This window comes from Spermophilus citellus (assembly GCF_964194105.1).
Source record: "Spermophilus citellus genome assembly, chromosome: 2".
NCBI lineage: Eukaryota > Metazoa > Chordata > Mammalia > Rodentia > Sciuridae > Spermophilus > Spermophilus citellus.
The window spans coordinates 51,069,531-51,084,572 of record NC_138183.1 but is presented as its reverse complement, the minus strand read 5'-3'; the positions used below and the strand labels follow the sequence as shown (position 1 = coordinate 51,084,572).

General features: G+C 36.0%; 1 protein-coding gene across 3 annotated transcripts in view; it reads left to right on the top strand.

The window, feature by feature from the left end:
- Nucleotides 1-15,042, top strand: part of FOCAD (focadhesin) — a 283,295-nt gene that overhangs the window by 195,732 nt on the left and 72,521 nt on the right. For all 3 annotated transcript variants that reach the window (XM_081282574.1, XM_081282573.1, XM_081282575.1), the window contains one exon: nucleotides 9,006-9,098. In XM_081282574.1, the coding sequence (XP_081138700.1) occupies nucleotides 9,006-9,098 (93 nt within the window). The remainder of the gene's footprint in view (nucleotides 1-9,005; nucleotides 9,099-15,042) is intronic.

The window sequence follows — 15,042 nt, the reverse complement described above, 5'->3', positions numbered from 1 at the left end:
CATGACAGTCTCACCTAAATTGGGTGATGCTGAATTGGCAGCCTTGCTTCATTATTTTCTCTATTCCTAAACACATGCAGATTTTCCTGATCCTGCCACTGCTACCCAACCATATTTCACCATCAGAATTAAGTAATGAGCTTATTTTTTTTCATTTTTAGTTTAGAGATAGTTCATCCTTACTTGCTGGAAGCTGTACTCTGAATAAAATCTTTGGTTCTTTATTCTTTCCTTTTTTAAAAAAAAAAAAAAGTAATCATCATTTGATTCTTTTTGCTTTATAGATTTTGTTTTACCTCTGCTTTCTTAAATTTTTTTCCCTAGATGCCCCAAAGTACATATGATGAAACCAATCATTTGAAATATAAGAAGTGTATTTCACTTTTTCTTTCAGTTCCTTTTTATTTTAAAAACATATTTCCTATGAAATATATGGAGTAGTTTGAACAGCCATGTAATAAGAAACAATTAGATGGAAATTGTGAATTATAATGGGGAGAAATTTTTCTGTGCTTGTTGCAGATTCTCCCTAGAAAACACTGTGAAAAGTATGGTTTGCTGAATTTTAGATTCTCCATAATTACTATGTGGATGTGAGTTGTTATGGTAACTGGGTTTCCCCCTTCTATTAAATAACAGAGTAAATGGTTGCTTTAGAGGTGATTGAATTGTCAGCTTTCAAGCTAATGTAATCCTGATGGAAAATGGGGTGAGATGGGGCGACAGTGCTGGGTTGGGGGTGGGGCAAGAAGAATATTAAATGTCTTGAAATCACCTACAAGGAGATGAGTGTCATTTTACTTTAAAAAGGTGTCCTCCCCAGGCCCTCCCTTCTCATCTCACTATTTGTCAGGGGACAGGAATAATAAAAAGTTATTTTGTGCCAACAAGATTATTATTGACAGAAAATTGAAGCCTGTTGTTCTCATGTATAAACAATGGGACACTGAGTGACTTTGGGGTCGCTAACACTAAGTGCAAATGTTTTTCCTTTTGGGACAGTGGGAAGAATGTGAGTGTATCACAAAGCCAAATCTAGCAGCTCAGTGTTTGTATGTCTGTGGGGGCACTGAAGTAAAATACCTTTGTTCTCTTCTTTCTAAAAAAAATAATTCCATTCTTTGGATGGTAATATGTATATCTGGCCAGTATGAAAAATACAGAATTGGGTTTCTGAGATCAATAGCAAATACTTAGTTTACCGGGCACTTTTTACATGCTGCCCTGTCTGTCCCATTCCAATTTGACCAAAACCTCATCTGAATTTTCTTACTTGATTTACAGTATTGAACGAAGGGCTGTTAAAATGGGTGTTTTCTTGTGTATGCTAAATCGTATTTGTTAAGATCACTCAAGAGGCAGAACAAACTACCAAATTTCTGAGCAATGTTTTCTGAACAGTATACTACCTAATTAGATGGCTTTATAGTCCTCTTAAGTAAAGCATGTATCAGTGAGGAAAGTTTTTTTTTTAATTTAATGCACTATGGATATAATATGGATATAGTAACCATAATGCACTAATTAAAAAAAAAACTTCATAGATATAAAGAAAGACGAGTAGAGTGGAGGAAACAGAAAAGGAACAGGAACAGGGGGAGGGAGGAAGAGAAGGAAGAGGGAACTGAAATTCACTGTGATGTTATTCATTCCTGTACAAGGGAAAGTTTAGCCAGATTAATTCCATGCCTCCTCCCTTCTCATGTCCCTCCTCTCTCCCCCTCAGTCCTCTTCTACTGAACTTCTTCTATTTCCGTGTAATTATCTCTCCCCAACACACATACTTTTTCACCTTTATTTTATATGAGCTTCCACATATGAGAGAAAACATTTGACCCTTGACTTTTGGGGTTTTGCTTATTTCATTTAGCATAATGTTCTCTAGTTGCAGTCATTTAACAGGAAATGCCATAATTTTCATTCTTCTTTATGGCTGGGTAACTCTATATGCCACATTTTCTTTATCCATTTGACTGTTGGTGGGTATTTGAGCTGTTCTGCAACTTAGCTAATATGATTTGCACTCATATAAATATCGATATGACTATATCTTTATAGTAGCAACTTTTGGATATCTTTTGGATATACACCAAGGAGTGGGATCTCTAGGTCATATAATGGTTCCATTCCTAGTTTTTTGAAGAATCTCCATACTGCTTTCCAGAGTGGTTATACTTATTTGCAGTCCTACCAACAATGTATGAGAGTATTTCTTTCCCCATATCCTCTTCAACAATTATTAATAATTGTATTCTTAATGATGCAAATGATTCTGACTGTAGTGAGTGAGATGAAATCTCAATGTAGTTTTGATATGCATTTTCATGATTGCTAGAGATGTTGAACATTTTTTCAAATATATGTTGATCCTTTGCATTTCTTCTCTTGAGAAATATCTGTTTAATTCTTTGGCCTATTTATAATTGGCTATTCATTTTTTTGGTGAATAAGGCGTTAAGGTTTTGAGTTCTTTATATATTCTGGATATTAATCCCTGGCAAAGGAGCAAGTGGCAGAGATCTTCTCCCATTCTTCAGGTTCTTTTTTTCACGTTCTTGTTTCTTTTGCTGTGCAGAGTCTTTTTAATTTGATGCCGTTGCACTTTTACTGATTTGTGTTTGTTTCTTGTGCTTTAAAAATCCTGTTAAGGAAGTCAATGTTTGTGTCAATATATTGGAGTGTTGAACCTACATTTTTTTCTAGCAGTTAAGAGTTTCTAGTCTAATTTGTAAATTTTGACCCAGTGTCAGTTGATTTTTGTTCAGAATGAGAGAGGGACCAAGTTTCATTCTTCTACATGTAGATTTCTAGTTTTCTCTTTTTCTCTGGCACCATTTAGTTTAAAAAAAAGGTTATCTTTTCTCCAGTTTGTGTTTTTGGCACCTTTGTCGAGTATCAGATGACTATCTATCTGTGTGGATTTGTCCCTGTGTCTTCTACTGGTCTTCACATCTATTTTGGTGCCAGTCCCTTGCCATTTTGTCATTATAGTTCTGTAGTACAGTCTGAGGTTCAGCGGCTATGATGCTTCCTGCATTGTTGTTCTTGCTCATGATTTTTTTGGCTATTCTGGGTCTCTTCTTCCAAATGAATCTTCATTGGTATTCTGATGGGGATTACATTGAATTTCTGTAATGCCCTTGGTCGGATGGTCATTTTGATCTTAATTTTGCCTATCCAAGAGCATGGGAGGCCTTTGTGTCTTCTAAGGTCTTCAATTTCTTTTTCAATGTTTTACAGTTTTTATTGTAGAGATTTTTCACCTTCTTGGTTAGATTTATGACTAAGTTATTTTTGTTTTTTTAGGTTATTGTGAATTGGGTAGTTTTCCTAATTTCTTAGCAGATTCAATATTGGAGTATAGGAAAACAGTTGATTTATATATGTCATCCTTCAACTTTGCTAAATTTATTTATCAGCTCTAGTAGTCTTTTGGTGCAGTGTTTTGGAGTCTTCTAAAAATGGATCATGTCATCAGCAAACACAGGTAATTTGACTACTTCCTTTCCTATTCTTATCCCTTTAATTTCTATCTCTTTCCTGATTGCTGTGGCTCAAGTTTCAAGAACTGTTGAATAGGAATGGTGAGAGGGACATACTTGTCTTCTTCCTGATTTTAGAGGAAATGTCTTTCAGTTTTTCTTTGGTGACTTGTGTTGCTAAGCAGGTGCTGGTATTTTAGTTATAATTAATTAGAATCTATATGATATAAATAAAGTGTTTAAGGAAATTCAAAATATAAAGGTTATAAAACTTTCTTTAAAAATTTGCCTTATTACTCACTCTGTTTTTATCTGAAACTAAGTGTTTACTGATTAGAACAGTTTGTACTGTACATACATTTATAAAATTTCAAATAACTGTCTTCAACAACTCATGTGTGAGTATAGCTGTGTTAATTCAAATAGGTTTTCTAACATTGTGTTGCTAGAGTGATAGAAAGTTGATCATCATAATTTTCTGTGATTACTTGCTTATGATAGCATGGTTGTAATATGACAAGAATCTTTATCAAAGATAAAGCTGTGTGTTTAATTCTGTCAAATGCAGCAGGTACTTAATTGAACAGTTGTGTGCAAAACACTGTTTCAGGTACCACAGGAGGGCTTCCAGGATGAATAGAACATCATGTGTTCCCCTTAGGATTGTGTAAAATTCACATCCATGCACAAAAGGTCTAAATGGAATTTGTAAAGTGTGATAGGAGAGGCACATAATATACTAGAAGTTTAGAGGTAAGGGAAATTACTTCAGTAAATAGAATGAGGGATGCAGGGCATTCAGTGCCAAGGGAACACTGAGTACAAAGATCCTATAAGGTATAGGACAAATGGGAATTGGTTTATAACTCAAGTTAGTCAGCATATAGGTTAAAGAAACAGAGGAGCAAGATATCAAGGGGGACATTCGTTAAGTGTCTTGTTCTGCACAATTATTTCTTAGAGCTCATGGTGTTGTTTGATTCTGAAAGGCTTTGAACATTGTACAAAAGAGTTTACACATTCTTCTTTAATGAACCTCAAAGGCTTTTGAAAAGAAGTTTTTGAGTGAATGTAAAAACAGAACGATTTAGGATGTGTTAGGATGAAAGATTTTAGGCTGTTGGAGATAGGCGGCATCACAGTAATCTAGACAGGAGATAGGGCTAGCTAATGAGGAAAAAAGTAAAGATGTATATAATTTGCATTTCAGAAGTAGGCTTGACAGTTGAGTTAGCTGCAAGGGAGATATCCGTAATCAATCAGAAGTTTTAAATCTGGGTAACTGGGATGTTGATATATGATTGATGAACAGGAAAGTTAAGAGTGAATTTTTTTAGGGGGAGGGGTATTGGGATTGAACTTGGGGGCATTCAACCACAGAGCCACATCTCCAGTCCTAGTTTGTATTTTATTTAGAGACTGGGTCTCGCTGAGTTGCTTAGGGCTTCACCAAATTGCTGAGGCTGCCTTTGAATTCATGATCTTCCTGCCTCAGGCTCCTGAGCTGCTGGGAGTAAGAGTGAATTTTGAATGATGACAAAGAAGTGTACAGAGTATAATAGCTATTAAAAAGTGAGAATTTCAGAAATACATGGTCTAAAAGCAGTGATATTCCTAATTTTTAAAAATCATCCAGCTAAATGTTTGAAAACCATTATGCTACAATGTTACTAGAGCCACTCTGAGTAGATTCTCTCTTACCTGGATTGTTGCAGTAGCCTCTGAGTAGGTTACCCCCTGCTTTGACCTTTGTTCTATTCAGTTTGTTCCCAACAGTGAGATTCTTTTGCAACATAAATTAGATTATATCATTCTTCTCAAAACCTTATAGTGGCTCCCCTTGGTAGGAATGAAAGCAAATCTTGAAAAGTGGCTATAAGATCTTGGACTCTCTGGGTCCCTTGTCAATTCACCAACCTGTCTCCTCTTTCTACTTTCTGTGCTACCTTTGCATACTCTTTTACATGGACTTCATTCCATTCCTCACACAGGTCAGCCGTGGGCCTGCCTGAGGACCTCTGCCATACCTTAGGTTTTTAGTTTGTTTTTATTTTAATTCAGGTGATATTCACATAGCATGCAACTAACCATTTTAAACTGTATAATTCACTACATTTAGTAAATTCATAATGTTGTACAACTATATTTAGTTCTTAAATATTTTTGTCACTTCCAAATGAGACCGTTTCTTTCTTCGTCTCTCCCCTACTCTCTACACACAGCAACCACCAACCTTCTTTCTATTTTGATGGATTGACCTAATATGGATATTTCATATAAGTGGAGTCATATAGTTTGTGATCTTTTATGACTGGCTATTTATTTTGGCATAATGTTTTCAGGGTTCACCTACAATATAATATAGTATTTTATTCTTTTATGACTAAATACTATTTCATTGTATGCAAATGCCATATTTTGTTCACCCATTAACCCATTGGTGGATAGTTGTGTTATTTTCACTTCTGGGCTAATGTCAAAGTGCTGCTTTGAACATTTGTATACAAATATTTGCTTGAATACCTGCTTTTAATGTTTTGGATTCCACCTACAAGTGGAATTGCTAGATCATACAGAATTTCTGTATTTAACATTTGATGAGCCACTAAATTTTTCCATAACAGTTGAACCATTTTCTATCCCACCAGCATTACCCCTTCCCCTCCTACAAGTTTTCATTCAGCTATCACCTCTTGATGAGGTCTATCAAAATCATCTGTAGCCTGTAACTTGCTCACACCCCCACCCATAATCCTTCATTGGCATCTTTCTTCCTCTTGCATATTTTCATAATATGGTCCCTTTTTTAGATTTAGTTAGATTCACTAAGTCTTATACATAGAAGCTCTTACACCCCCTAAGATAGGATTTGCTCATCTCAACAGTCCATCACATAGCTGTCATTTTAAGAGTATGTGTAGTTAGTTGCAGAAAAAATAAATTTCACACATTTGTTAAAACTTGGTGATCAGGTGTTTGAGGACACTGCTTTATCATCTGCTGAATAACTAGGCTACAACTTCATTATTCTAAATTATTTAATCAGGTTTCCTTCAAAGCCTTCTCATAAGTAGAACAGATTAAGCATAATTTTCTTGTCTTCAGATGCAAATTGAATTTATTTTTCTGCCTAGCAGTGTTAACTTAAAAGGTAAGCAGTATGGATGACATACATTGAATTGAAACAGCATCTTAAAAATGGGCAGGGGTAAAAATGGGCAGGCCCTTTTGCCCATGACACAACTGGAATTAAGGGCATGGTTCTTCAAATTATTTTCCTACGTCTCTCTTCATGAAGTGAAGAGAGAGAGTGCATTTTTAAAGAGGTTTGTTCACACAGTTAACTTCATGGGACTGAGATTAAGGTATAATCCCATAAAACATGGGGACTGCAGGCTGTATGACGGTGAAGTGTTCTCTCACTTCCTTGCTTCTCCTCAACTGTGGTCAGAGCAGCAGGAGAACCATTAGCTTTAGGCTGCAATTTGTGACCTCCTTTTAAATAGATTTCATGGTGCTAATGTCTTCCTTTTTTAAAGGTACAGCAATTGATTTGCTTATTTTCATTTATAATTTTCCATTATCTTTTCCTTTTTAAACTCAAGTTTAAGAAGCAGTTGAGACTTTTGTCTTCCACACATGCTCAGTGTTCTTTTTACCCATTTTCTGAGGCTGTGGACATTCTCAGAGGTGCAATGATAACCATGGACTACTTGTCAGAAAAATTTAAAAATATTTTGAGTTTCAAAAGTAAAAAAGCTTTGGTTGTAGTATTTGAGTGTTGTTTCTGGTTAATCCACGTCTCAAAATAGGACTTAAAGATAGTTAATGTTATTTTATGGAAAGGGAACAGAATTGATAGGAAAAAAGTTTAAAATGACAGACCACATTTTAGAAATGGAGAATAGGGCCAAGAACTGATTAATTCCTTCCCAGTTGGATATATAGCCTGAGTTACAGTTAGCTTCCTGGATAACAAGAGAAGGAGCAAGGGCTCATTCCTTTAAGAACATCTGTGGATGTATATTTTTTAATATATTTTTAGTTGTCAGTGGATATTTATTTGTTTGTTTGTTTATTGATTGATTGTTCTGAGGATGTAACCCAGGGCTTCATACATGTCACGCAAGTTGCTCTACCACTGAGCCACAACCCCAGCCTCCCCTCCCCACACCGGTCTGTGAACATATTGACAAGGCTTCCCCATCCCACTTGGCAGAGTGAATATTTAACCAGAAAAAGAAGAGACCAATCTTTATAACATTTTAAAGTTCATTTCATGGTCTGAGTATCCATTTCATACTGTTTGAGTATCTAATTAAAAAAAAAAAGCAGTGGCATAAGAAGTGATTAATAGCAGTCAGAATTAATCTCTTTGTTCTTCTTCATTCTCCATTCCTATAGATTTTCCATTATTTTGCCTTGCAATCTGTTTGTGTCCGCCTGCGACTCTCCTGCTAGGTAGAAAGCTCTCTGCACACTGAACTGATTAATAATCCTCATGTCCTGCCACAGTGCCTTGCACAGGAGGCTATCTCTAAGGCTGTGTCTAAAGAACATGCCAGAGGCCACAGCAACCAACTGTGTTCAGAGAGGCCTACACTCCCTATCACAAGGCACTTGAGAAAATTAATTCTTATAATGCACTAAAATGTTCTTAAGCGCTAGTTATCATGATTCTGGTGTGATTATATATAAATGCCTCTCTCTCCCTGGTCTGTAGGACAACAACTAAAGTTTGGTGTTTGACTTTAGATGAGAGGAGTTACAGGAAACATGAAATGTGATGCATTCTGACTGTTTTTCCTGAGTGATCTTTCTTTAACAGAAGCAGATGTTGGGAAGATTTGTTGCAAGATAGCTGTATACTAATAGGTAGAAACAGCAATGACTATGAAAACCAGATGTTTTGTCTGGGCCTCTATTCAGAAACAGCGATTTCAGTGTTGGCACAGATCATTTTCCCCTGTTTACCACCCTGATTGAAGGGTGTTTATCTGGTGGTGTGCAATTGCTATGTGCAGTGCTCATTTGCATGCTCTTACCACCATGGTTTCTACACAACATGATATTTTTGCTGGCAATTTAGGTTTGTTACTTCAGAAATTATCATATTTGAAATCCAGGATATGAGCAATATTTATTTTTATTTAAAATTACTAGGGGGATTTGTTAGACAATACCAGTTTCCTGACTTTGCCAAGAGGTTTTCCAGAGTCTCCCCCTAATTTTCAAGGATGAATTTGCATTACACATGCATCTTAACTTGTTATTATCATAGAATTTTATTTGCTTTAATTTAGAAAATTCCAGGCTTACCTTATTTTGTCTTTACAAGACTTCAAATTCTTTTCCTCTGGAAATATCCAAAAGATATTATTTGTGGTTCTGATCCTAGACTGATTTGGTTTGTTTTAGAACTTAAGCCACTTAAATGAAAAGAAAGAATTGATGATACAGTTTTAATTTCATTCTGTTTTAATTCTGTGTAGTTTCACATGCTGTGGTACATTTTCCCCATAGGTTCACATCCAGCTTTCAGAGTGGCATCGGGCAATTTTTCTCCCACAAGCCTGGCTGGCGTATATGAATCGAGCTTATCAGGCCATCTTGCAGGTAAGGACACTGTGGATAGTTTGCTTTCTGGGGAGTGTTTCCTCATCTCAGATTTTTACTACAAATATGTATTTAATGTAAAAGCACTGGGGAAAACAGCACTACCACAAATGCAATGGTTGTTTTTGCTAATAATGGAATGTGAGGTTTATGTACATAGTTGTAGTTCAAATTTAAATGTTGATGCCACACGAATTTGTGTCTCCTATGCAGAGTCCCTCCTGAGCACCAGTCTGCCGTATCCTGTTACCTTCTGTACAGCCCCTACCCAACCTGGCTGTCCCACTGCATCTCAGCTTGAGCTCAGTGTCTTCCTTTATCCCTATTCTTCCTCAAGTAGGATCTGCCTGCATCTCCAGCCTTACCTCTTCACCTTCTTTCCAGATATTCAGAGTTCAGCCTTGCTAAGTTGCTTTGTTTTCCCAAACTCAGCACATCTTCCTGACCCCTTGGTTTTTACATACCCTATTCTATCTCAGATCCTGCCATTTCCTGTTTGCCCGCCTGATTTCTACTTGTTCTTCAGATCAGTTTATCTGAAAGTCACCTTTCTGCCTTACTCTTCTCCCCACTGGATTATATGGCCCTCTGTGTACTTTCTTAGTAGCTGTGCTTGTCACATTGATTATTCATCTGGGGCCTCCAGTGTCTTAGTGCTCTTTAAGGATAGAAACTGTTTCCTTCTCTTTTGTCTCTGGCATCTGACAAAGTGTCTGAAATGTAATAGGTGCTCATTAAATAAATGAGATCTACTCAATTTGACTCTACTTAATCTAATAAATTATACTTTGTGAATTTTTAAAATAAGAAATAATTTTTAACAATTGGGGACTACATGATTCTTTTTCCTTGCTTAAAATTCCCTTTTGAGGATGATAGGAAAAATCATGGCATTACTTAAATAATTAGTGTCCCAGAATAAGATTTTTGTGGAGCATCAGTGATTATGATGTTACACTTAAAGATAACCACTGTCCTTTAAAATGTGTTGTGGGGTGAAATGGGGCTTGGAAGGTATTGGTATTTCATCTCAAATTATAATCTTACTGCAACAGAGCTTATTGAATCTAGAATTTATGCAACACTGATATATCTTCAGAAATTCTGATTCATTAGAACTGTGCAGGGGAACAGGAATCTCCGTACCACTGCCAAGTGGTGTTAATGGAGTTAGTTTACCAGCCACACTTTGAGCAAGTATTTTAGATGGGTTCCCCAAATGCACTGTAATCTGCATTTCAAAGATGTTCTTTGGAACCCTGTTTTTATCTGCTCATTGTTATTTTACTCCATTTTTTATCATCAGCAGTGTCTGGGCACTCAGTATGTTTTGAATAGATTCCTGGGAGAATGAATATATGACTCATGTCTCTACGTGTTTCTTTAGCATTATACACACTCTTAGCCAATTATAGTATTCATTCATGGAGAGTGAGATTGCAATTTAGAATGCACATTTCTTCACTTTCATGTTGTTGTAAGTGATTTTACAGTGTTTTCCTTCACCAAAACTTACAGGGTCATTTATCCCAGCCTGACCCCATGCTGTGTGTGGGGAGGGATACAGAAGAAAGTCAAATGCTCCTTTCTGCTGGCAAGCTCCCAGCCCACTGAGGGGGGTTAGCATGTCCACTAGCAATTCCAGTTCAGCATCTTCTGTGCTTTAATAAAAGAAGGAACAAAATGCTATAGACACCTGGAGAAGGGAAAAATAACCCCTTCTACAGAATGAACCGAGCATTTTCTTTAGCTGTTAGAGTAAGAAAGGCCAAATTGCGGGGCTGGGGTTGTGGCTCAGTGGTAGAGCAATTGCCTAGTATGTGTGAGGCACTTGGTTCAATTCTCAGCTCTACATGTAAATAAGTAAATAAAGGTCTATCAACAACTAATAAAAAATTTTAAAAAAGAACTAGTTGAATGGTATTATAATTCTTGCAGATGACATGCAATCAAAAAAAATCCATGATTTTTTTTCCATGAGAGCTACCATTTATTAAATAAATATTTTAATTAATCTTACAGAGACCCAAGGAACTGTGTTACTAACTCCATGGGATCATACCTGGGCAAACAGGGTTAGCTAGAAAAGGAAAGCAAACCGCTTAAAACCCACCAGTCAGTAAGTAAAAGAACTGGAATTAAACCCAGATTTGTCTGATTCCAGAGCTTCAGCCTTTTCCACTGAAAAGGAAATGTATTTTTCCTAGTGTCATCATTAATTGTAAAAATAAATAATACAAATTGTTTTAATATTTTAAAAGACAGATCTATTTATGAAAGCCTAATGACCATTTTTTTTAGTAATGCAGGTCAATTATTCTACTTCTCTAATATTGGATGCTGTATGTCTTTGTTTATTTTATCATTTATGCTCTGAGTTTCTAAAAAATCCTATTGTATTGAGCATTGATGACAAAAGAGGTAAAACTGAAAAGATAGACTATAGTAAGATTTTCAGTGTTATCAGAAAGTACAGCGATGTGTTTTAGGCCATCACCATTACTTGAGAAGACATTTATGTGTTTTAAATGTTAAACAGATTTTTAAATGAGTCCATATACTTGGATAGAATTCAAGGTATCTTTGAAGAATTGGAGTAATTGCAGGATTTCAAAGAATTTCTGTCCTGGAAGATACTTCTGTACAGGAGTTGTATTTCCATTTGGTTCTAGACATATTTTGTAGCATTAAACTAGAAAATTATTTAGAGGAGCCAAGTTTTATTCAAGTAGTCCTAGGAGACATGCTAAAAGGAACATTCTACATTCCTTCCTGGAGTCTGATTAGGATATGAATAAGTTTGAGATCTGACCGATACTTCTGGCTTCTGCTTAGGCATGTGCTTCCAGCCTTATCTGTTTTTTTTTTCTTTCCCCCTATAGAAACAGGATTTTGTATTATAAGCATTTCAATGTGTTTGACATGGGGGAGGTGTATGGATTTCTTTCCATTAAGATGAAAAATGCAGATATGAGTTGATGGACAGTTCAGAGACCATCTTGGTTAGAAGCTCCTTACAGTCATCTTTACCTTGCTACCCTTCTGGGATGCTGAGGAAGTTAAAATCTCCAGCTTTTGTGAAAAATCTCTTGGATATTGTGATTATGACCTTTAATAGGAGAGAGGTGAGAAAACAGGTTGACTTAAGACATTTGTTGGTCAGCTGTCCACAAAATAATCTGAAATCAAAGCCAAGGTCAGGGATGAGACCCTTTAAAAAATTATTCTCTGAACATTTTAGAGAAATTTTACTTTTTTATTGATGATGATGATGATGATGATTGGTCCTGGGGATTGAACCCAGGGACTCACACATGTTAAGTACGTGCTGTAACACTGAGCCACAGCCCGAGTCTGTATTGTTTATTTCTAATGAATAGTGAACTAAGTGAAATCAGCTCACTATTATCAGCAAGCTCTTGGTTGTATAGACTAGCCCTAAAAATTATGCAGGTTAACATGTTTATAGCAGCAGCACAATTTGCAATAGTCAATTGTGAAAACAGCCTAATGTCTGTCAACAAATGAATGGTTAAAGAAAATGTAGTATACATACACAATGGAGTTTTATTCAGTCATAAAGAAGCAAGAAATTATGTCATTTGCAAGAAAAGGGATGGAACTGGAGAGCATTATGTGAAGTAAAATAAGCCAGACTCAGAAAGTTAAGGGTCAGATATTTTCTCTCACATGTGAAAGCTAGAGAGGAAAGAGAAAAAAAGGGAATTCAGGAAAAATAAGAGGAGACCAGTAGAGTAGAGGAAGTAGGTCAGAGGGAAGAAGGAAGGTAGGGAAGAAGGAGTGCTGTGGAATGAGATTCATCAAATATTTTTATGTGTAAGTATGTCACAGTAAATCCCACTGTTATGATTATGCAACAATAATTATTTTTTAAAAATTGAGAGGTGGATTAGTAAATGGAATCTATAGGCAGTCTAAAAAAATCTCAGTTCAGGTTATGGTGTCAGCCTTTTCTCTCCCATTAAGTGTTTACTTCCTAAGTCAGGCAGAGACAACCAAGTTAAAGCCACTGGATCTACTACCAACAGGCCAAGAACTGGGAAGCAAAATGGATCTGGATAAACATCCTAAAGTGGATTGGGTGGGAGGGGCTAGGAAGATGTTCTAGAAGAGGGGCAGAAAGGAACAGAAATTCAGAGAAAGAAAAAGTACAAATTCCCTGTAGCTGTAATAAGAGTCCATTATACTAGTTTACAACTACAGGGGAGATTAGAGGAATAGATAGGCCTTCGTAGGAAGCTGCCTGTGTTCTAGCTTTTTCCTGGGTTGTGTTTACTTTGAGACAGGTTTTTAACCTTTTAACTTCCTGCTCCTTGTCTTTTTTGGAAATACTTTATAGGAAATAAATGTTTTAGGAGTAAAGAGGCATAATTTAGGAAATAGGAAATAAAAATTATTTTCTATTTTGTCTTGCTTTCCTGGGAGGTCAATATCATTATTAAATATTAATATCAATATGTTATAGTTTAATAATCTCTGACACTTTCTTCTAAGAGCTAGGGGAGAATAAAACAGCCAGGATTTTATGAAAATATAGAGAAAAGGATGGATATGATTGAAATAAACAATGGAGATGTGTATAGAGTGCCCATCAAATATTAGAGTGCCTGGGCTGGTGAGCCCGAAGGTGTGTTAAATACTAGGATTCTGGATGGATAAAACAGTCCTTGCCCTCAACAAGTTCACAGGATGATAACTGAAAGTATATGAGAGAAGACAAGGACATGTAACTTTATAGTTTAGATATTGTATCTGTACTAAAAGTTTGTTGAAGGGGACAATCTCTTCATAAGGTTGTAAACATTAAAAATATGAATCATTTGGGGCTGGGGTTGTGGATCAGCAGTAGAGCACTTGCCTAGCAAGTGCAATGCCCTAGGTTCAATCCTCAGAACCACATAATAATAAATAAAATAAAGGTATCGTGTCCAACTGCAACTAAAAAATAAATATTAAAAAATATGAATCATTTCAAAAGGGATTTAGAAGTATTCATGAAGGATGATTTAGTAAGAAGATAATAAAGGGAGGTGGGGACTTTTAGTTATTGACAACACATCTAGTAATAGTAGCTGTTTGTTATCAGGAACTGTGCTAAAGTATTTAATGTGATGAATTAATACCATGAGATAGATGTTAGCTACATGTTACAGATGGGGAGACAGAAGTTTGGAAAAATGGAATGACTTGCCCAGATTACACAGCTAGTGAGGAAATGGCATTGGATCAAAGCAATCTGATTTCAGAACCCACATCTTTAACCCTTCAAGCCGTGATGCTTCTCTCTGTAGAGCATAGGAAGATACATACCTATAGAATAAACCTTAGGACTCTAATGATAAGAAAAAGATAATAGAAAAACAGATGGACTATGAAATCTGAATAGTTAATAACAGGTGAAAAGTGGCTGAGTCCCAATATACAGTGAAATAAAGTTGAAACCAGAGTTACCACACCCACTAGAATGGTAAAAATTGAAAAATGGCAATTCTGAATGTTGGTGGGAATGAGAAGTATCTGGAACCTATTTGTTGCTCGTGAGACTGTAGGGCAGCACAGCCACTTCTGAAATTGGTTACCTATTACTCTCATCTTATACACAGAGTTCTTGTCTGATACAGGGTCTATCAACAAACTAGTATTTTAATTACATTTGAATAACAATTGGTGATAGAGTAAAGGGGTAAGTGTTTGATCATAATAACTCTGAGTTTAAAGAAACAGAAAAGGTAATAAATATGTGAAGACCTTGATCTTAAAGGAACAATATAAAGTATGTTTTTATTATATGGTTGAAGTTAAGAACTATGGCATCTATTTTTATAAGATTACTCAAGAAATAGAAATGTGATGTGGAGCTGTTGGTGAATAACTTTGGTTTCATAGTACCTGTATCCTGTGACATTCTCATCCAAGTAATTTT